Here is a 24,120-nt window from a genome sequence, read left to right as displayed (position 1 = left end):
GTGGACAAAATGTTATCCTACAACAACAAAATATTCTTTTGGGTTTTGACTTTTGAGTCTGAGTGACTACATCTCATCAAATGCTGGTCCGTGGTTAATAATGGATCTTGATATGAAAAGGGTTGAAAACCACTGACATACAGTAATAGTATTTTCTGGCCGGCATGCCAATAATGGGAGCATACAGTACGTCCTGTAACTCCTGCAAGCTGTAACTTTCACTAGTCCCAAAAAAAACATATAAATACATTTAAAAAGATATCGCAATACTGTATCGTCACGTTTTAATGTTGTGGGATGATACTGTATATTGCGACACCCCTGGTATACAGGCTAATTGCTTTATTCATTAGATTGTTGTGTGTGTGTGTGTGTGTGTGTGTGTGTGTGTGTGTGTGTGTGTGTGTGTGTGTGTGTGTGTGTGTGTGTGTGTGTAGGACCATGCAGCCTCAGAAAGGGCGCGTCGACACGCTGAGCAGGAGAGAGATGAACTGGCAGATGAGATTTCTAACAGCGCCTCTGGAAAGTCAGTGTACCACACATATGTATATTAACCCTCTGGAAAGTCGGTGTCACCACGCAGATATGTTTATTATTGCGTACTGTCTGTCAGTAAGACTATTCTAATGTCTGTGCCAGGAAAAACCATGAACTTGTAGATCTAGATGTTGTTTTAGCTATTTTTGGCGCTACAACATTAGGCCTGTCACCATTGCAAATTTAAGTTGATGATTAATTAGTGGGTTAACACAGTGATTCCCAACCTGTGTGCCGCAGCACTTTAGTGTGCCGTTTGATATGTCCAGGTGTGCCGCCTGATTTGACAGAAAGTAGTGTTACTTTCTGTCAAATCAGGCGGCACACTAACTCTCCCCCGAAAGCAATATTAGGCTATAGCTACTGCTGGGCTGCAGGCTTCCTATTGTTGCGTCGTTGTTGTCACACTTCTAACCATTAGACGTGCGATAACAAAAACACAGAACAATAGACTTTAACGACCCTCGGCCATTGAAATGTTAATGCTTAGATGCATCCAGAAGACGCTACATTTCGCTCCCTCCAGAAAGACTGGAGCACACAGAGTGCATATGCACATAGACAGCAGACACATAGGGCTGTATTTTGTGTCTTAAGTACCAGGTCTTATTCCCTAACTTGAGTAAACTAAAGACCTGGAGGCGTGATCAATGCCATTTGGCTATTATGAGTGGCCAAAGAGCATTGACCACGCCTCCAGGTCTTTAGTTTACTCAAGTTAGGGAATAAGACCTGGTACTTAAGACACGCCAAATACAGCCCATACAGTCCTACATGTCCTGACCTTAGAGTATATATATTTATAGAGAAGGCACCCAGAGGAAATCTTGAGGCGAAATGGACATAGTGGCCGAATGAAGGTATTGCAGCCTGGCCCCAAACACATGAACGCGCTGTCCGTTGACTATCATTGTACACGTTCACGATGGACGACGCTCGTGCACGTTCAACGGCAGCGCGTTCATGTGTTTGGGGCCACTCACCATTGCAATCCGTCCCAGAATGCACTCTGTTCCTACCAGGAAGGAGGAGTGAATCCGCCTCATGCGCTTTTGAGCAACTCAATGCAAGTGGATGGGAGGAGAACTCGGGTGTCTTCTCTATAGATTTACAATTTACAATTTAGGCATTTAGCAGACGCTCTTAATCCAGAGCGACTTACAATAATCAAGAACAAAAGCATGGGAATACATCACAAAAGCATTTATCATAAAACATGCGTAAGCTAAGAAAGTAACAGTGGAATATCTATATTATGAGACTATACATATAAACTATATATATACTACTATGCTATACATATGTACTATGGCGTGCTATGACTATATACAATGCAATTATAGTGCCGTCTACATAACATGCTATAAGTCTGTATCAGATGCTATCTAAGTCTACAGAAATGCTATCTAAGGGGGTAGGGTAAGTGCTATGGGCCAGATATAGATATATATACTCTATGGTCCCGACCCAAACACTAAGGAGGTAAAGTAAACGTGACGTTGTTGTGATTAAACATAATGTGCCATGAAAAATAGCTGTCCAAAATAGCTGTCCATACTGTAGATGTCCAAACATGAACGCCTCGTTCGGCCAACAAAATATATCTCCCTCCTTCCACAGAAGCGCAGTGATGCCTGATTTATTCTTCGTCGTACACGTGTTATGCTTGCATGCTGAAAATGGCTGATCTACAAGCTCACAACGCGTTGCGAGCTTGTCAATCAGCTATTTTCAGCACGTGGAAATATGCAGGCTGTGAGAACTGAGACCCTTCACAATAAAAGCATGCAGCTTTCACAAGTTGGCCCATAATAAAGACAAGGAAAAGGATTAAGAATTAGGTGGCATTTCACATTGCATATGAGCTATTTTATATATATGAGCAAAATGTTTATTTTTTTTAATATATAATAAGGAATTCATTTGGATAATGGTAATGAAGTTGTCACTTTATTAATCCCAACACTGTATGTATATATATATATATATATATATACATACATAATACATAATGTATGTATATAGATAGGCCTATACACCGTATATCTAGGTGTGCCCCGAGACTTTTAGGCTATGAAAAGTGTGCCCTGGGACAAAAAAGGTTGGGAAACACTGGGTTAACACACGTCCTGTACATGCGTGTCAGGTCTTAGTGGGTTAACACACGTCCTGTGCATGCGTGTCAGGTCTTAGTGGGTTAACACATGTCCTGTATGCGTATCAGGTCTTATTGGGTTAACACATGTCCTGTGCATGCGTGTCAGGTCTTAGTGGGTTAACACACGTCCTGTGCATGCGTGTCAGGTCTTAGTGGGTTAACACATGTCCTGTGCATGCGTGTCAGGTCTTAGTGGGTTAACACATGTCCTGTGCATGCGTGTCAGGTCTTAGTGGGTTAACACATGTCCTGTACATGCGTGTCAGGTCTTAGTGGGTTAACACATGTCCTGTGCATGCGTGTCAGGTCTTAGTGGGTTAACACATGTCCTGTACATGCGTGTCAGGTCAGCGTTGTTGGATGAGAAGAGGAGGCTGGAGGCTCGCATCACTCAGCTGGAGGAGGAGCTGGAGGAGGAGCAGGGAAACACGGAGCTGATCAACGACCGCTTCAGGAAAACCACACTGCAGGTATGCTACGCTAGCCTGGCTTTATAACCACACTGCAGGTATGCTATACGCTAGCCTGGCTTTATAACCACACTGCAGGTATGCTACACTAGCCTGGCTTTATAACCACACTGCAGGTATGCTACGCTAGCCTGGCTTAATAACCACACTGCAGGTATGCTACGCTAGCCTGGCATTATAACCACACTGCCGGTATGCTACGCTAGCCTGGCATTATAACCACACTGCAGGTATGCTACGCTAGCCTGGCTTTATAACCACACTGCAGGTATGCTACACTAGCCTGGCATTAAAACCACACTGCAGGTATGCTACGCTAGCCTGGCATTAAAACCACACTGCAGGTATGCTACGCTAGCCTGGCATTAAAACCACACTGCAGGTATACTATGCTAGCCTTCCATTAGCCACACTGAGAATGTGGATTAGGGTGGCCAGACGTCCGGTTTCACGCCGGACAGTCCGGTTTTAGACCCACCTGTCCTCCTCCCACCTCAACCTCTGGCCGGACACATAATTGTCCGGTTTTTTGTGATATACAGTGCTTGTGTCATTTACGTCGTCTGCCTGGGTATTAAAATCTCCGCAGCGCTGCTCAGCTCCGCCTCCGCAGCGAGCCGGCCACACTGTCTTAAAAAGAGAGAGGCTAGTGGAGACGTTCAGAGTGTTGCCATGTCCGCTTAATTATAAGCGACTTTAGGCTTGTTTTATATAATAGGCTACTAAGCCTAGTCAGGCTTCTTTTGGGCTTGTTTTCATAGACATGGTTGCTTGGTTCTCTTCCAAAACTGGGCAACACTGCCAGTGGGATGGTCGGTTTGTTTGTTGTGCTCTCACAATCACTTTAGTATAGTTAATGCAGAGACAAACAAACCAAATATGCCGAAATGAAAAACTACATTTAATGAGCAATGGAGCAAGGAACTCGACATCATAAAGAAAGGGAGGCTGTGTGAACATATAGGCTACTGGCATCATTCTATGTCCCACACCGATGACCATAAAACTGTATTAAAAAACCCACAAGAAAGAGATTAAACATAAAACATATCTAAACATGAAATAAAATAAATGTATTCTAAAATGAATGGCCTTTGTGGTACCCTATAATTTAAAAAGGTTAATTTAATTAGCAAATATATGTTCTCTGTGGACATAATGCTGGAGATGATGGTGGTGAAAATCAGGTGCAATAGTAGTAGTAATAATATGAATATATGGGGAGGGGGGGAACTGGGAGGGGGGGGGGGGGGGGGTCGGGGGAGCGAGCCCCGCAAAAGTGTCCTCCTTTCTGAGGTCTTGCAGGTGGCCACCCTAATGTGGATTCGCTCACATGTTGCGTGTGAGTGAACCCATGTTATCAGTCTGGCTAATCTTTTTTTTATATTATTGTAAAGGATGTTTTTTTTTAAATGCATAATGTTTCTGTAATGGTAAAACTTTTATTTGTATTGTTTACTTTATTTGGAAAATGCCATGTACAATCATTTTTCACATCCCTTGTGTACAAAAAAAGCTTTTTGGGGTCCCTGGAAGAGACCAAGGCCCTTTCCCAATTCCTTTTTTAACCCTACCCCTCAGCCCTTGCCCCTTCCCCTTGTCCCTACATAATGAGTGTCAAGGGGTAGGGGGATAAATCATCCCCCTAGGAATGAATTGGAACGTCCCTAAATATTGAACGTCCCTTGTAGATATTGATATACAACCTGTTCTCAGAAAATAGCTGATCTGCAAGCTCACTTCAGGCCAGTGGTCCCCAAACTTTCTCCAAATTGACACTAATTAGCCCACAGACCCCCATTTGAAGAGATATGCCAGGGACCCCATAGCTTTTTACGAATCTAGCAGTGTCACGGACCGCCAGTGTGATATGCATTAGTCCATGGACCCCCATTTGATGGCATTTCTGTCTCTGGGACCCCCAATTTATATTGTAAAATCAATGTTAATTAACTCTGAGAGTGTACAAATGGACCCTTATGGGTCCATTTGGTTCCAAACTATCATTTAGCTGGGGACCCCCTGGAACTCTGTCAAGGACTCCTGGGGGTCCCCATAACCCACTTTGGAAACCACTTTACATAAGCTGTAGATCGGCTATTTTGGGAGAAGAGATGGAACGTAAATATAACATTGCTGTGGTTATGATGAAATAAATATATTGTAATTTTGTCTCATCTTGGTAGCCCACCAGAATGTAATTCAGCTAGATATAGCTCATTCCGACACCTGCTCAACAGTTGTACCTGATTCATTGATTATTGTATTAACAGTTTGTATAGGGTACAGATATATATATATATCATATACAGGGTTAGAAAAAGGAAAAACAATTTACAGTATAGAAAGAAGGGGCTGTGGTTACTGTGTTCATTGTTTTTAATATCAAGAACAGAGTCATTTTCTATCATGTCCTATGACAAGTCGTGGTATGCTACATATGATATGAATGACAATGTTTCAAATTCAACAACATTTAGGACAATGAAAATGCCATAGTGATTCAGCTCCATCCAATGTACAGCAGCTTGCAGTCTGTTCCATAGCTGGTTTGCCTGGGGGGAAAAAACAACACCATTGCTAATTAGTTATGTAACTTTTGCAACTTGTTGGGATTAGCATAACATTGGTCATGATAAAACCATACCAGCTATCACTGCACCGAGTAGCCGTTATGCAGCGACAGCGTTATGTAGGTACAGTAGGCTGAATGGCAGAATGTTGACATATCGTGGTCTGGGTGGTCGGACTGATCCCTGCTAGTTAAGCTACCTTGCATCCGAGTTGTTCCACCGGGGCACCAGCGGTAAATAAAAAAGAATAAAGCGCCGATGTCAATGAAATGAATGGGTAACGTTGTATGAATGCAACGCCGTAGCATATCGTTAGTTCACGTGAGGTAACGTTAACCTTTGCTAGAGATTGCAATGTTTTTGGCGATGCAGATTGTTAATACATTCAAATAATATTGGTTATTATCATATTTCTCCATAATAAAGGACAAAATAGGCTTCTTACCTCGTCCGCCTTTCGCCCTCTGTGATGTTGCTCCGTTTTAAGTCCCGTCGCGATATCCCTTCAAACGAAGGGGATTCTACCCCTCACCCTCGCCCCTACCCCTAGCTCCAAACAGAATTGAAAACCCTTCCTCCTCACATGAACGCGCATCATGAACGCGCATGAAGGGACATGGAGAAGGGGGTAATTGGGAAAGGGCCCAAGTGTCTGTTTTGCGTCTGGAGCTAAAAGCTCTGCTACCATCCCTCTGATCTGTCCATGTCTAATCCCTCCGCCCTCCCTCTGCTCTGTCCATGTCTAATCCCTCCACCCTTCCTCTGATCTGTCCATGTCTAATCCCTCCACCCTTCCTCTGCTCTGTCCATGTCTAATCCCTCCACCCTTCCTCTGCTCTGTCCATGTCTAATCCCTCCACCCTTCCTCTGCTCTGTCCATGTCTAATCCCTCCACCCTCCCTCTGCTCTGTCCATGTCTAATCCCTTATCCCTCCACCCCCCCTCTGCTCTGTCCATGTCTAATCCCTCCACCCTTCCTCTGCTCTGTCCATGTCTAATCCCTTATCCCTCCACCCCCCCTCTGCTCTGTCCATGTCTAATCCCTCCACCCTTCCTCTGCTCTGTCCATGTCTAATCCCTCCACCCTCCCTCTGATCTGTCCATGTCTAATCCCTCCACCCTTCCTCTGCTCTGTCCATGTCTAATCCCTCCACCCTTCCTCTGCTCTGTCCATGTCTAATCCCTCCACCCTTCCTCTGCTCTGTCCATGTCTAATCCCTCCACCCTTCCTCTGCTATGTCCCTGTCTAATCCCTCCACCCTCCCTCTGATCTGTCCATGTCTAATCCCTCCACCCTTCCTCTGCTCTGTCCATGTCTAATCCCTCCACCCTTCCTCTGCTCTGTCCATGTCTAATCCCTACACCCTTCCTCTGCTATGTCCCTGTCTAATCCCTCCACCCTCCCTCTGATCTGTCCATGTCTAATCCCTACACCCTTCCTCTGCTATGTCCCTGTCTAATCCCTCCACCCTTCCTCTCAGGCGGATGGGCTGACCACAGAGCTGGCTGCTGAGAGGAGCGCTGCCCAGAAGAGTGAAAATGCACGGCAACAGATGGAACGCCAGAACAAGGTCTGTACTATATAATATATAATATATGATATTGAGTTACATTCGATTATACGTATACTACGTTTGTCCAAGTAAAACAGTCGATTGATTGATCATTAAAATAAACATGCTCTGAAAGTGCATGCGGCCCATCCACCAAGTGGTCAGAATGGTGGGGGAATGCTTTGGAATTGTTTCAAGTGGGCCCCGTCTAGGGGTTGTTGTTATCTGACGACACTGCGAAGAAATGCGGTTAAAAAATGAGTGCGAATAAAATGCAAAAAATATTTTACCGGTAATTAAAAAGTAAATTGTTTGAACTTGCCAAACTGACTTGGCAAATTGTAGGATCTGAACTCCAAGCTGTGTGATCTGGAAGCGGCGGTGAAGTCCAAGTTTAAGGTGTCCATCACGGCTCTGGAGGCCAAGATTCTACAGCTGGAAGAACAACTGGAGCAGGAAGCAAAGTAAGTCTCTAGTCTAGAGTATGGTATATAAATCTAGAGTATACGCATATTCTGCTTTCTGTTGTGTTGACACATGCAACCAGAGGCCATCTCTGAAGCAGCAGCTGTTCTCTTATGCCCTCCTGGGATTTGCCCTGTCTGAAGCCATGGGTCTATTCTGTTTGCTAAGTTATCAATTACAGATGTGACTACATATTTTAATTCTTGTGCAACTTACAGGATGATAAAGTGTGACTGCTTATGTGCACTAGCTGACGCACCCCCCAACACTCAGTCTCGTAGTATTTGGCCAAAAAGGATACATTTTTTAATATGATTATGGCAAATAATCACAGAATGTCTCTATACCGCCATTACCCTTTTCATGTCACGCACCCCCTAGAGCGTGTTCGCGCACCACAAGGGGTGTACGCACCACAGTTTGGGAACCACTGCTCTAGGGAGAGAGCAGCAGCCAATAAGATCGTCTGTATCCTCTTCCAATCCTCTAGTCTAGGGAGAGAGCAGCAGCCAATAAGATTGTATGTATCCTCTTCTAATCCTCTAGGGAGAGAGCAGCAGCCAATAAGATTGTGCGCCGCACAGAGAAGAAACTGAAGGAGGTGATGATGCAGGTGGAGGACGAGCGTCGCCATGCCGACCAGTTCAAGGAGCAGGTGAGGACATCCACTCTCAGCCGTTAGAGTACTGGTTCTCAAAATGGGGTCCGGGGACCCCCAGGGGTCCTTGAGGGAGTTCCAGGGGGTCCACAGCTACAGTATATGGATAGTTATGGACCCTTATGGGTCTGTAACTCTGAGAGTGTACAAATGGAACCCATTTTGTTGCATTTGTACACTTTCAGGATTAAATTAATAAAGCATTTCGCACTTCATTTTGCTGCTACTCCTATGGATTTGGTCCAAAACTCACATCCGGTACATCTTGATCACATGACCCCAGAGATCATGTGTACCGGTTTGTGTGATGTTTCAGATCCCATCCCAAGTGGCTATGACTGCCTTCCAAAGTTTGCGGCAACCCAGCCTGGCAGAGACCTGTAATCGGAGGAGTACAATTTTTTAGTTGGTTCTCAAATATTTTAATTTCAAGGACCCCCAAGATTCATATACTGTAAGCTATCGTCGATGTCCGGCAGAAATCAGCTAACTCCATTTTTATTTTGATAGTTTTTCCACAAATCAATGCTATTGAACATCCTTTACATCTGTGTGTTGGTTAAAAAAAATATTGAAGCAATGAAGCATTTTATATATTTATATATAAAATAGCTGGTTTCTGGCCATTTACATTACATTTTCCAACACTCATTTAAACTCGCTTAACTCCTCACTGTGCCTCCTCTCAGATGGAGAAGGCCAACTCTCTAACCCTGACTCTCATTCTCCTCCCCCTGTGCCTCCCCTCAGATGGAGAAGGCCAACTGTCTAACCCTGACTCTCATTCTCCTCCCCCTGTGCCTCCCCTCAGATGGAGAAGGCCAACTCTCGCATGAAGCAGCTGAAGCGTCAGCTGGAGGAGGCGGAGGAGGAGGCCACGCGGGCCAACGCCTCCCGCAGGAAACTGCAGAGAGAGCTGGACGACGCCACGGAGGCCAGCGAGGGCCTCACCCGCGAGGTCAACTCCCTCAAGAACAGACTCAGGTACCTGAGCTTCCATGTGTTTTATTCTCTACTCCCTGAAGAACAGACTCAGGTACCTGAGCTTCCATGTGTTCTATTCTCTACTGTGTGTGTGTGTGTGTGTGTGTGTGTGTGTGTGTGTGTGTGTGTGTGTGTGTCAGGCGCGGAGGTCCTGTCAGCAACTTCTCATCCGGCCGCTCAGGACGCCGCAACCTCAACCTGGACGGCGCCTCCGTCGACCTATCAGACGACGACGCAGACAGCCGCGCCAGCGACCTCAACGACACACAAGCCTCCGTGGAGTAGACGCAACGAGTCTCTCTTCTCCATCTTCTTCCCCTCGCTTTCCCCGTTCGCTCCTCTGCCTCATGACCACCCACCTATACCTGCCAACTTAATAATCAGGGCCAATTTCCCCTAAAGAATATCGGTGCTCAGATCATCTTTGTTTCAGTTAAATCCACTGGGCTGAATGAGACTGTGTAGCAGAGTGGCTCACAGCCTCAGCCTGACGGCCTTAAAAGTCTAATATCTTCCCTGGAGCTACATGGAATTCCCTTTGGCTCCGTCGTTAAGATGTTGTCTTTCAACGCGGGAGACCTGGGTTCGAATCCCGGGCGCTACAACTGCATTGTTGAGATGGCTTTGGGGGAAAACCAGGCTAGATAAGAAATAGAAGTCCGCACACTGAGACTTTTCAAAAGCTCCCAATCAAGGCTTTATTGATGAAAATTTCGACACACAGTCTTCTTCTAGAAAACCGTGCATGGCAGCGTGCAAGACTATAGGTCTCTGCCCATTTTGTTCCACACAGTCGACGCTGCCGGAGAAACCACTATCCCCTTCCTACTGGGAGACTCATAATGGGACACCTCTGCCTTAACTCTAGTCTGTTCTACTCTGTTCTGGCAAGCTGCTAGTCCTGGCAAACCTTCTGCTCACTCATCTTCTCATTGGCGCGGTTATTCTTCTCGCCCTCCGATAGGCTTTGAATTAATGTGCTCAGCTTAACGAGAAAGTATGCTTAGGTACAAAGTGCTTCTTATACGTGTGAGCGGTGCGTGTGTGCGTGCATGTGTGCGTGTGAGTGTGTGTGTGTGTGTGTGTGTGTGTGTGTGTGTGTGTGTGTGTGTATGTGGGCGCGCAATGCAGGTGGAGGTGGTTGTGAGTGTTCAGAATTTGTATGGAGGGTACGTAATGCACTTCCTAGTGGAAACACAGGAATATGAGTAATTGTTGCTCACCTGGTTCTTGTTGTGGTTCTCCTCATAAAACGACGTGTAAAAGCCATTCCCAACCCATAGCTGCCAGGTTGTCCGCTGAATGAACCGCCCTACTTCCTCATCCTAAGACTGTTTTTTGTGGTCCGACTCCAAGGGACTGACCTTCTGGACGCTTTTGTTGCATGAGTCTCTTCCTGATGTACAGACTGACGACGTTCAGTTATTATTATATTGGAACACTACAGGACACAACTAACATCTCTGGTATGGGAGAAAAGAGAATGGACTGGAAAATGTATTACTGTGAAAAACTAAATGAAAAAGCCTTCTCTCCCTCTGTTGACCTTGCCACGAAATATTTGAGAAGAATGGCTTGCTGGGATGTTTTAGGAAAATCATAGTTCACTCTTCCTCTGTTCATCTTGCCTCAAGATATTTGAGAATAATGATGGGATGTTGGATCGTTTATTTCGTGCTGTAAAATGGATTGCAGAATAGCATTTATACACAATGTACTTGTAATGTAAAAAAGAGAGAATTGCTGGATGATGCACAGAATTGCACATTGTCGATCGTTTCTCTCGTAACTGGAACCCAAAAGAATGGACTCATGGGTCATGTACAGTACAGCCTTTGCATTCCATGCTTTCAGTGTGAAACTAAACGGTTGTGTGGCGGGTTCGAGTCCCGGTCACGATGACCTTTGCTGTGTGTCTTCCCTCCATCTCTCTCCCCTTTCCTGTCAAACTACTGTAAATCGATCAATAAAGGCAAAAAGCCCAAAAACGATCTTAAATTTAAAACAAATAATTAAAAACTTTGAGAACCACTGCACACTAAATGTAACCGAGCCTTAAGTAGAGTTATGCTGTGTGCATAGAGCCCATTGACCCCTGAACACTATCTAAGAACTCAGACACTACACTGTATAATCCTGAGTGTTGATTTTAGTATACAAATGGAACCAGAATGTGTTTCCATTTGTACATTCTCTGAGTTAAATCAATGCTGAGGATTCGACTCGTATTTGAGAATTCAGATTCACAGACCACCCACAGAAACATTTAGGTCAGTTTGGCTAACAATGTTTTCTTGTAATTCTAATTTTACCTTCATCATTGCTAGCAGTGGGATAGCAAGAGTTTTATTCTGTTGTATTGAATAGCACACAGCTTTGTACAGACCTTAGGCCACTGCGTTGCTTTGTAAATGTTAACATGTACCAATATCCATCTTATCAATTTGTATTGTTTCTGTATCTGGGAAACAGGATGGTTGTGGGAGAACACCTACACCTACAGTATGATGCAAAACGTGTAACTGTATGTTTCTTTAAAATTGCCTTAGACACTAAGAGCATAAGTGAGTGATGCAAGGACTTTGCATGAGTGAGTGATGATGCAAGGATTTCACCCTGTGGTAAATGAACATTGTGATCTGTTGTATGTATTGCATAGTTGTTAAACTTCCTCGCAAGGCGTAACAGGTAAACACAGTAAATACACAACTTGCCCCCCTCCCTTTCTTTTGTATTTTTGCTGTGCTTCTTTATCTCATATCCAGTGCATACCTCTCCCATTCATAGTATCCTCCTAGGTAGAATGTTTGGGTCAAACATCAGTATTATTATTATTAATTGTTATTATTAACTACAAGAGCTTCAGAGCCCTGTGTTCTTGCCTCCTGTGCAAGAAGTATTTCCCTGAAAGTGTGTTGTCGCCAAGATGGTATTTGTTCTAAAATGCTTTTGGGAACTAAAGTCTTGCACAGGATTTGATTTGGTTTAAAGCTCTAACACCCATGGCATAGTTTATGAATGATCTCACTGGCTGTTGACCTCCAGGCATTCAACGTCAAATATTCCCTCACTATATCATTTATTGTATACCTGTATTTTTAGACCATGTTCTTTTGTTTTGTTTATGGTTTTGTTTTTTGTAAAAGAGAAATAAAGCATTATTCATTGTAGCTCTGGTGTTTCTATTTTATTTCTGGGGCATAAAGGATTTAGCAAAAGGTAATAGAGCATGCACCTCCACTCTAGCCCAGGTGCTGGACAAAAGGCAGTACAAGAGGAAAAAATAGAGTCCGCAACACCGGTATGAAAAACCAGCTCCACTGGATTATTGATTCAACCTTTCAATCACTAGGAATCCTAGCATTCCTGAAGAAGATCCTAGTGATGGAAACGTTGAATCAATAAACCAGTGGAGCTGAGTTCTTCATACCGGTGTTGCGGACTCCCCCCGCATAAAGGATTTAACCCATTAAAACCAGGATAGCATCTGTGTCATTTTAGATTATAACCAGTAAGACGCCCTGAGGGTGAGAAGCAACCTCGCCTTAACCCATTCTGACCGGGCACCCATTTTGGTGTCAGCATCATGTCATGCTTTAGCTATTGAAAAATAGCAGATCTACAAGCTCATATCGCGCCACCGAGTGGCGCGATACGAGCTTGTAGGTCTGCTATTTTTGAAAAAATCGAAGAACGACTGACATTTTTAGAATCTGATCTCAGGTCAGAATGGGTTCATCAGACCAGTGTGTGTCCAGTGGAAACCTCGTATGAATCTGATCTCAGGTCAGAATGGGTTAATGGGTGAGGTTACGTGCACGCATCCGCCTGGGTGACGGCAGACTGCTGGGTGAGTGCCAGCGTTTGGCATGGGGGTCAGATCAACATGGAATGAATATTGTACTGGCCATATATGGAGTGTCTTGAGTGTACAGGGTTTGATGAGGTCAGATCAGCATAAGGAATGTCAGAACTCAGAACAGGTCAGCTCCATATATTGAGATCTAAGGGTGGCAGCGAGGACAGTCTTGAATGTACAGGGTTTGATGAGTGCCCAGGTAGGGCCGGGCCTTAATTTCCAGGCCTGTTGAGAACTCTAGTTTTTGCCATATATGGCGTTCCCCCATGTGAATCAGAAGAAAGAATAAGTAGTTCAGCTGGGTTTGAAATCACAACCTCTGGCTCACATAGACATTACCTTAACACTGGGAGCTATACTGAGCTCTCTGAGATTCCTCCAAGTTGGTTTTCTGTTTTAGGTTGTTCTTCTGGTTCATTGTCACTTCAAATGGGGGCCTTGGGATCATGTATAGAGCATCTTAACAGTGTTTGCAGTTCCATCATGTGTCTTTAGTGCTTTGTTATCATGGATATTTTTAGTCCGATAAGAGAGAGGAGAAACCATGATAGAACCAAGGGGGCAGTCGGACAGATATTTTGTGAAGCCTGAAACTCCTGAAACTTCATATAATGGCCTGTTGTGGCGCTGTCACTGGACCCAAAAAAACCCATAGCCCCATAGAAGTCCATGTATTTGGGCCCAACTTCACCTAGACTGTATTACCTTAATAAACATGGTCAGGAATACTTTCTGCTTCCAGTCACTAGTTTAAATAGTACGGCAGTTAACCAAACCTATTGTGCATTTTATGACTAAAGCATGAAACTTTCTACAGTGTTTCTATATACTATGAAGTTTGTTTTCAGACGTGGAACCACTTCTGAGTCTGTAACTCGTTAGAGGCTGTACACATATCGGGTTGTCAAAAACATGCATTTTTCCCTTTTTTGCAGGCACAAAGACAGTATATAAATAAGAAGAGTTCTGGAACCCACTAGTCATCATCAAATTGCTTTAATAGGTTAAATTAACAGTAGAAGATATGTCAATTGGGTTTCATGGGTCATTAGGTCACACAAACACCTCACATAAACACAGACACAAAAATCGGATTTTCAACCATTTGTGTTCAATTGGATTGAGCATTTGACATCTCTTCTTTTATGACTAAAGCATGAAACTTTCTACAGTGTTTCTATATACTATGAAGTTTGTTTTCAGACGTGGAACCACTTCTGAGTTGATGTCTGTAACTCGTTAGAGGCTGTACACATATCGGGTTGTCAAAAACATGCATTTTTCCCTTTTTTGCAGGCACAAAGACAGTATATCAATAAGAAGAGTTCTGGAACCCACTAGTCATCATCAAATTGCTTTAATAGGTTAAATTAACAGTAGAAGATATGTCAATTGGGTTTCATGGGTCATTAGGTCACACAAACACCACCTGGGCCATAGCCCATGAGGGCTATGGCAGTTAACCAAACCTATTGTGCATTTTATGACTAAAGCATGAAACTTTCTACAGTGTTTCTATATACTATGAAGTTTGTTTTCAGACGTGGAACCACTTCTGAGTTGATGTCTGTAACTCGTTAGAGGCTGTACACATGGGCCATAGCCCATGGTCAAAAATGATGAAAAACGAGGTTATAAAAAAAAATCTAAAATTCAAAAAACAATGGGCTATAACCCATGTTTTTCTTTTTTTTCCCATTTTTTTCAAATCCTCAAAAATGATTAAAAACGGCGTGCTATAGTATGCCGTACGATATGGGCTATAGCCCATGTTCAAAAATGATAAAAAACAAGGTTACATTTTTCTAAAATTAAAAAAACGCTGGGCTATAACCCATGTTTTTTTTTTCTTTTTTTTTTCTTTAAATCCTCAAAAATGATGAAAAACGGCGTGCTATAGTATGCCGTACGGTATGGGCTATAGCCCATGTTAAAAAATGATGAAAAACGAGGTAATTGTTTTTTAATAATAAATCAAAAAATGATGGGCTATAACCCATGTTTTATTTTATTTTTAAATTTTTTCAAATCTTTAAAAATGATGAAAAACGGCGTGCTATAGTATGCCGTAAGGTATGGGCCATACGGTAGGGGCTATAGCCCATGTTCAAAAATGATGAAAAACGAGGTTAATTTTTTTTCCAAAATTTCAAAAAACGATAGGCTATAACCCATGTTTTTTGAAATGTTGAATTTTTTTCAAATCCTCAAAAATGATTAAAAACGGCGTGCTATAGTATGCCGAACGGTAGGGGCTATAGCCCATGTTAAAAAATGATGAAAAACGAGGTTTAAAAAAAATTCAAAATAAAAAAAAACGATGGGCTATAACCCATGTTTTTAGAAATTTTGAATTTTTTTCAAATCCTCAAAAATGATGAAAAACGGCGTGCTATAGTATGCCGTACGGTAGGGACTATAGCCCATGTTCAAAAATGATGAAAAACGAGATTAATTTTATTTTTCAAAATTTCAAAAAACGATGGGCTATAACCCATGTTTTTTTAAATTTTGATTTTTTTTCAAATCCTCAAAAATGATGAAAAACGGCGTGCTATAGTATGCCGTACGGTAGGGGCTATAGCCCATGTTAAAAAATGATGAAAAACTAGGTTAATTTTTTTTTTCAAAATTTCAAAAAACGATGGGCTATAACCCATGTTTTTTGAAATTTTGATTTTTTTTTCAAATCCTCAAAAATGATGAAAAACGGCGTGCTATAGTATGCCGTACGGTAGGGGCTATAGCCCATGTTCAAAAATGATGAAAAACGAGGTTAAATCTTTTTTTCAAATTTTCAAAAAACGATGGGCTATAACCCATGTTTTTTTTAATTTTGAATTTTTTTCAAATCCTCAAAAATGATGAAAAACGGCGTGCTATAGTATGCCGTACGGTAGGGGCTATAGCCCATGTTCCAAAATTATGAAAAACGAGGTTAAAAAAAAAAAAACATTTCAAAAAACGATGGGCTATAACCCATGTTTTTTGAATTTTTGAATTTTTTTCAAATCCTCAAAAATGATGAAAAACGGCGTGCTATAGTATGCCGTACGGTAGGGGCTATAGCCCATGTTCAAAAATGATGAAAAACGAGTTTGTTTTTTTTTTCAAATTTTCAAAAGACGATGGGCTATAACCAGGGGGGCAGTCAGCCAGATATTTCGTGAAGCCTCATTTGAAATCGGTAGTTCATATAATGGCCTGTTGTGGCGCTGGACTGGACCCAAAAAGCCCCATAGCTCCATAGAGGCCCATGTATTTTGGCCCAACTTCACCTAGACTGTATTACCTTAATAAACATGGTCATGAATACTTTCTTCTTCCAGTCACTAGTTTAAAGTCTCATTTCTAATGTCATAATATTCTTTTTGGAAAATTATGGTCCCATTAATTAAAAAAATGACCATAAAGAAAAAAAAACATCGCGTATGTTCTGAGGGGCGTGGCTACCATTACAGTCTATGATCGGGATTCCCCTCCCACTCGAGTCAAAATAAAAACCAACGGAGAAGAAGGGGGGAAGTCCCGCCTCGTTGTCTGGGCAGCCAATGGCCAGCTGGTCCAAAACGGAGCCAGCCAATGGCCAGCTGGTACCAAACGGATCTAGAAAGATGGCGACTTACAGTGCAGGAATAACAGGCTTCATTTTACGTCCATGTTAGACCCGGCGAACGCTTTGTCCATATTTTTTACAGTCTATGGCTATAACCCATGTTTTTTGAAAATTTGAATTTTTTTCAAATCCTCAAAAATGATGAAAAACGGCGTGCTATAGTATGCCGAACGGTAGGGGCTATAGCCCATGTTCAAAAATGATGAAAAACAAGGTTAAAAAATAAAATCAAAATTTCAAAAAACGATGGGCTATAACCCATGTTTTTTTTTATTTTGATTTTTTTTCAAATCCTCAAAAATGATGAAAAACGGCGTGCTATAGTATGCCGAACGGTAGGGGCTATAGCCCATGTTCAAAAATGATGAAAAACGAGGTTAAAAAAAATATTAAAAATTTCAAAAAACGATGGGCTATAACCCATGTTTTTTGAAATTTTGAATTTTTTTCAAATCCTCAAAAATGATGAAAAACGGCATGCTATAGTATGCCGTACGGTAGGGACTATAGCCCATGTTCAAAAATGATGAAAAACGAGGTAATTTTTTTTTTCAAAATTTCAAAAAACGATGGGCTATAACCCATGTTTTTTGAAATTTTGATTTTTTTTTAAATCCTCAAAAATGATGAAAAACTGCGTGCTATAGTATGCCATACGGTAGGGGCTATAGCCCATGTTCAAAAATGATGAAAAACGAGGTTAAAAAATAAAATCAAAATTTCAAAAAACGATGGGCTATAACCCATGTTTTTTTAAATTTTGATTTTTTTTCAAATCCTCAAAAATGATGAAAAACGGCGTGCTATAGTATGCCGAACGGTAGGGGCTATAGCCCATGTTCAAAAATGATGAAAAACGAGGTTTAAAAAAAATTCAAAATTTCAAAAAACATGGGTTATAGCCTATCGTTTTTTGAAATTTAGAATTTTTTTCAAATCCTCAAAAATGATGAAAAACGGCGTGCTATAGTATGCCGTACGGTAGGGACTATAGCCCATGTTCAAAAATGATGAAAAACGAGGTTAATTTTATTTTTCAAAATTTAAAAAAACGATGGGCTATAACCCATGTTTTTTTGAAATTTTGATTTTTTTTCAAATCCTCAAAAATGTAGAAAAACAGCGTGCTATAGTATGCCGAACGGTAGGGGCTATAGCCCATGTTCAAAAATGATGAAAAACGAGGCTAATTTTTTTTTCAAATTTTCAAAAAACGATGGGCTATAACCCATGTTTTTTGAAATTTTGAAATTTTTTCAAATCGTCAAAAATGTTGAAAAATGGCGTGCTATAGTATGCCGTACGGTAGGGGCTATAGCCCATGTTCAAAAATGATGAAAAACGAGGTTACATTTTTTTTTCAAAATTTCAAAAAACGATGGGCTATAACCCATGTTTTTTGAAATTTTGATTTTTTTTTCAAATCCTCAAAAATGATGAAAAACGGCGTGCTATAGTATGCCGTACGGTAGGGGCTATAGCCCATGTTCAAAAATGATGAAAAACGAGGTTAATTTTTTTTTTCTTTTTTCAAAAAACGATGGGCTATAACCCATGTTTTTTTAAATTTTGATTTTTTTTCAAATCCTCAAAAATGATGAAAAACGGCGTGCTATAGTATGCCGAACGGTAGGGGCTATAGCCCATGTTCAAAAATGATGAAAAACGAGGCTAATCTTTTTTTCAAAATTTCAAAAAACGATGGGCTATAACCCAAGGTTTTTTGAAATTTTGATTTTTTTTCAAATCCTCAAAAATGATGAAAAACGGCGTGCTATAGTATGCCGAACGGTAGGGGCTATAGCCCATGTTCAAAAATGATGAAAAACGAGGCTAATTTTTTTTTCAAAATTTCAAAAAACGATGGGCTATAACTCATGTTTTTTAAAATTTAAAAAAAAATTCTAATCCTCAAAAATGATGAAAAACGGTGTGCTATAGTATGCCGAACGGAAGGGGCTATAGCCCATGTTCAAAAATGATGAAAAACGAGGTTAAAAAAAAATTCAAATTTTCAAAAAACGATGGGCTATAACCCATGTTTTTTGAAAATTTGAATTTTTTTCAAATCCTCAAAAATGATGAAAAACGGCGTGCTATAGTATGCCGAACGGTAGGGGCTATAGCCCATGTTGAAAAATGATGAAAAACGAGGTTAAAAAAAAATCAAAATTTCAAAAAACGATGGGCTATAACCCATGTTTTTCGAAATTTTGATTTTTTTTCAAATCCTCAACAATGATGAAAAACGGCATGCTATAGTATGCCGTACGGTAGGGACTATAGCCCATGTTCAAAAATGATGAAAAACGAGGTTAATTTTATTTTTCAAATTTTCAAAAAACGATGGGCTATAACCCATGTTTTTTGAAATTTTGAATTTTTTTCAAATCCTCAAAAATGATGAAAAACGGCGTGCTATAGTATGCCGAACGGTAGGGGCTATAGCCCATGTTCAAAAATGATGAAAGACGAGGCTAATTTTTTTTTCAAAATTTCAAAAAACGATGGGCTATAACCCATGTTTTTTGAAATTTTGAATTTTTTTCAAATCGTCAAAAATGATGAAAAACGGCGTGCTATAGTATGCCGTACGGTAGGGGCTATAGCCCATGTTCAAAAATGATGAAAATCGAGGTTAATTTTATTTTTCAAAATTTCAAAAAACGATGGGCTATAACCCATGTTTTTTGAAATTTTGAATTTTTTTCAAATCCTCAAAAATGATGAAAAACGGCGTGCTATAGTATGCCGTACGGTAGGGGCTATAGCCCATGTTCAAAAATGATGAAAATCGAGGTTAATTTTATTTTTCAAAATTTCAAAAAACGATGGGCTATAACCCATGTTTTTTGAAATTTTGAATTTTTTTCAAATCCTCAAAAATGATGAAAAACGGCGTGCTATAGTATGCCGAACGGTAGGGGCTATAGCCCATGTTCAAAAATGATGAAAAACGAGGCTAATTTTTTTTTCAAAATTTCAAAAAACGATGGGCTATAACCCATGTTTTTTGAAATTTTGATTTTTTTTTCAAATCCTCAAAAATGATGAAAAACGGCGTGCTATATAGTATGCCGTACGGTAGGGGCTATAGCCCATGTTCAAAAATGATGAAAAACGAGGTTAAATCTTTTTTTCAAATTTTCAAAAAACGATGGGCTATAACCCATGTTTTTTTGAATTTTGAATTTTTTTCAAATCCTCAAAAATGATGAAAAACGGCGTGCTATAGTATGCCGTACGGTAGGGGCTATAGCCCATGTTCAAAAATGATGAAAAACGAGGTTAATTCTTTTTTTCAAAATTTCAAAAAACGATGGGCTATAACCCATGTTTTTTGAATTTTTGAATTTTTTTCAAATCCTCAAAAATGATAAAAAACGGCGTGCTATAGTATGCCATACGGTAGGGGCTATAGCCCATGTTCAAAAATGATGAAAAACGAGGTAAAAAAATAATAATCTAAATTTCAAAAAACGATGGGCTATAACCCATGTTTTTTGAAATTTTGAATTTTTTTCAAATCCTCAAAAATGATGAAAAACGGCGTGCTATAGTATGCCGTACGGTAGGGGCTATAGCCCATGTTCAAAAATGATGAAAAACGAGGTTACATTTTTTTTTCAAATTTTCAAAAAACGATGGGCTATAACCCATGTTTTTTGAAATTTTGATTTTTTTTTCAAATCCTCAAAAATGATGAAAAACGGCGTGCTATAGTATGCCGTACGGTAGGGGCTATAGCCCATGTTCAAAAATGATGAAAAACTAGGTTAATTTTATTTTTCAAAATTTCAAAAAACGATGGGCTATAACCCATGTTTTTTTGAATTTTGATTTTTTTTCAAATCCTCAAAAATGATGAAAAACGGCGTGCTAAAAAAAAATCAAAATTTCAAAAAACGATGGGCTATAACCCATGTTTTTTGAAATTTTGATTTTTTTTCAAATCCTCAACAATGATGAAAAACGGCATGCTATAGTATGCCGTACGGTAGGGACTATAGCCCATGTTCAAAAATGATGAAAAACAAGGTTAATTCTTTTTTTCAAAATTTCAAAAAACGATGGGCTATAACCCATGTTTTTTGAAATTTTGAATTTTTTTCAAATCCTCAAAAATGATAAAAAACGGCGTGCTATAGTATGCCATACGGTAGGGGCTATAGCCCATGTTCAAAAATGATGAAAAACGAGGTAAAAAAAAATAAATCTAAATTTCAAAAAACGATGGGCTATAACCCATGTTTTTTGAAATTTTGATTTTTTTTCAAATCCTCAAAAATGATGAAAAACGGCGTGCTATAGTATGCCGAACGGTAGGGGCTATAGCCCATGTTCAAAAATGATGAAAAATGAGGTTAATTTTTTTTTTTAAATTTCAAAAAACGATGGGCTATAACCCATGTGTTTTGAAATTTTGATTTTTTTTCAAATCCTCAAAAATGATGAAAAACGGCGTGCTATAGTATGCCGTACGGTAGGGACTATAGCCCATGTTCAAAAATGATGAAAAATGAGGTTAATTTATTTTTTAAAAATTCAAAAAACGATGGGCTATAACCCATGTGTTTTGAAATTTTGAATTTTTTTCAAATCCTCAAAAATGATGAAAAACGGCGTGCTATAGTATGCCGTACGGTAGGGACTATAGCCCATGTTCAAAAATGATGAAAAACTAGGTTAATTTTATTTTTCAAATTTTCAAAAAACGATGGGCTATAACCCATGTTTTTTGAAATTTTGAATTTTTTTCAAATCCTCAAAAATGATTAAAAACGGCGTGCTATAGTATGCCGAACGGTAGGGGCTATAGCCCATGTTCAAAAATGATGAAAAACGAGGTTTAAAAAAAATTCAAAATTTCAAAAAACGATGGGCTATAACCCATGTGTTTTGAAATTTTGATTTTTTTTCAAATCCTCAAAAATGATGAAAAACGGCGTGCTATAGTATGCCGTACGGTAGGGACTATAGCCCATGTTCAAAAATGATGAAAAATGAGGTTAATTTTTTTTTTAAATTTCAAAAAACGATGGGCTATAACCCATGTGTTTTGAAATTTTGAATTTTTTTCAAATCCTCAAAAATGATGAAAAACGGCGTGCTATAGTATGCCGTACGGTAGGGACTATAGCCCATGTTCAAAAATGATGAAAAACTAGGTTAATTTTATTTTTCAAAATTTCAAAAAACGATGGGCTATAACCCATGTTTTTTGAAATTTTGAATTTTTTTCAAATCCTCAAAAATGATTAAAAACGGCGTGCTATAGTATGCCGAACGGTAGGGGCTATAGCCCATGTTCAAAAATGATGAAAAACGAGGTTTAAAATTTTTTCAAAATTTCAAAAAACGATGGGCTATAACCCATGTTTTTAGAAATTTTGAATTTTTTTCAAATCCTCAAAAATGATGAAAAACGGCGTGCTATAGTATGCCGTACGGTAGGGACTATAGCCCATGTTCAAAAATGATGAAAAACTAGGTTAATTTTATTTTTCAAAATTTCAAAAAACGATGGGCTATAACCCATGTTTTTTGAAATTTTGAATTTTTTTCAAATCCTCAAAAATGATGAAAAACGGCGTGCTATAGTATGCCGTATGGTAGGGGCTATAGCCCATGTTCAAAAATGATGAAAAACGAGGCTATTTTTTTTTTTTAATTTTCAAAAAACGATGGGCTATAACCCATGTTTTTTGAAATTTTGATTTTTTTTCAAATCCTCAAAAATGATGAAAAACGGCGTGCTATAGTATGCCGAACGGTAGGGGCTATAGCCCATGTTCAAAAATGATGAAAAATGAGGTTAATTTTTTTTTTAAATTTCAAAAAACGATGGGCTATAACCCATGTGTTTTGAAATTTTGAATTTTTTTCAAATCCTCAAAAATGATGAAAAACGGCGTGCTATAGTATGCCGTACGGTAGGGACTATAGCCCATGTTCAAAAATGATGAAAAACTAGGTTAATTTTATTTTTCAAATTTTCAAAAAACGATGGGCTATAACCCATGTTTTTTGAAATTTTGAATTTTTTTCAAATCCTCAAAAATGATTAAAAACGGCGTGCTATAGTATGCCGAACGGTAGGGGCTATAGCCCATGTTCAAAAATGATGAAAAACGAGGTTTAAAAAAAATTCAAAATTTCAAAAAACGATGGGCTATAACCCATGTGTTTTGAAATTTTGATTTTTTTTCAAATCCTCAAAAATGATGAAAAACGGCGTGCTATAGTATGCCGTACGGTAGGGACTATAGCCCATGTTCAAAAATGATGAAAAATGAGGTTAATTTTTTTTTTAAATTTCAAAAAACGATGGGCTATAACCCATGTGTTTTGAAATTTTGAATTTTTTTCAAATCCTCAAAAATGATGAAAAACGGCGTGCTATAGTATGCCGTACGGTAGGGACTATAGCCCATGTTCAAAAATGATGAAAAACTAGGTTAATTTTATTTTTCAAAATTTCAAAAAACGATGGGCTATAACCCATGTTTTTTGAAATTTTGAATTTTTTTCAAATCCTCAAAAATGATTAAAAACGGCGTGCTATAGTATGCCGAACGGTAGGGGCTATAGCCCATGTTCAAAAATGATGAAAAACGAGGTTTAAAATTTTTTCAAAATTTCAAAAAACGATGGGCTATAACCCATGTTTTTAGAAATTTTGAATTTTTTTCAAATCCTCAAAAATGATGAAAAACGGCGTGCTATAGTATGCCGTACGGTAGGGACTATAGCCCATGTTCAAAAATGATGAAAAACTAGGTTAATTTTATTTTTCAAAATTTCAAAAAACGATGGGCTATAACCCATGTTTTTTGAAATTTTGAATTTTTTTCAAATCCTCAAAAATGATGAAAAACGGCGTGCTATAGTATGCCGTATGGTAGGGGCTATAGCCCATGTTCAAAAATGATGAAAAACGAGGCTATTTTTTTTTTTAATTTTTCAAAAAACGATGGGCTATAACCCATGTTTTTTGAAATTTTGAATTTTTTTTAAATCCTCAAAAATGATGAAAAACGGCGTGCTATAGTATGCCGAACGGTAGGGGCTATATAGCCCATGTTCAAAAATTATGAAAAATGAGGTTAATTTTTTTTTCAAAATTTCAAAAAACGATGGGCTATAACCCATGTTTTTTGAAATTTTGAATTTTTTTCTAATCCTCAAAAATTATGAAAAACGGTGTGCTATAGTATGCCGAACGGTAGGGACTATAGCCCATGTTC

At 39.5% G+C, this 24,120-nt stretch overlaps 1 protein-coding gene across 2 annotated transcripts in view; it reads left to right on the top strand.

The window, feature by feature from the left end:
* Positions 1-9,726, top strand: part of myh10 (myosin, heavy chain 10, non-muscle) — an 81,262-nt gene extending 71,536 nt beyond the window's left edge. For both annotated transcript variants that reach the window (XM_083765658.1, XM_083765659.1), the window contains 7 exons: positions 438-526; positions 3,042-3,165; positions 7,220-7,309; positions 7,637-7,755; positions 8,303-8,411; positions 9,226-9,398; positions 9,539-9,726. In XM_083765658.1, the coding sequence (XP_083621784.1) occupies positions 438-526; positions 3,042-3,165; positions 7,220-7,309; positions 7,637-7,755; positions 8,303-8,411; positions 9,226-9,398; positions 9,539-9,683 (849 nt within the window). In that variant the 3' untranslated portion in view covers positions 9,684-9,726. The remainder of the gene's footprint in view (positions 1-437; positions 527-3,041; positions 3,166-7,219; positions 7,310-7,636; positions 7,756-8,302; positions 8,412-9,225; positions 9,399-9,538) is intronic.
* The last annotated feature ends 14,394 nt before the right edge of the window (positions 9,727-24,120 follow it).

The sequence above is a fragment of the Protomyctophum parallelum genome (genome assembly GCF_964188405.1).
Source record: "Protomyctophum parallelum genome assembly, chromosome: 5".
Taxonomy (NCBI): domain Eukaryota; kingdom Metazoa; phylum Chordata; class Actinopteri; order Myctophiformes; family Myctophidae; genus Protomyctophum; species Protomyctophum parallelum.
Note: the sequence above shows the minus strand (reverse complement) of the source record. Positions and strands in the feature narration are given on the sequence as shown.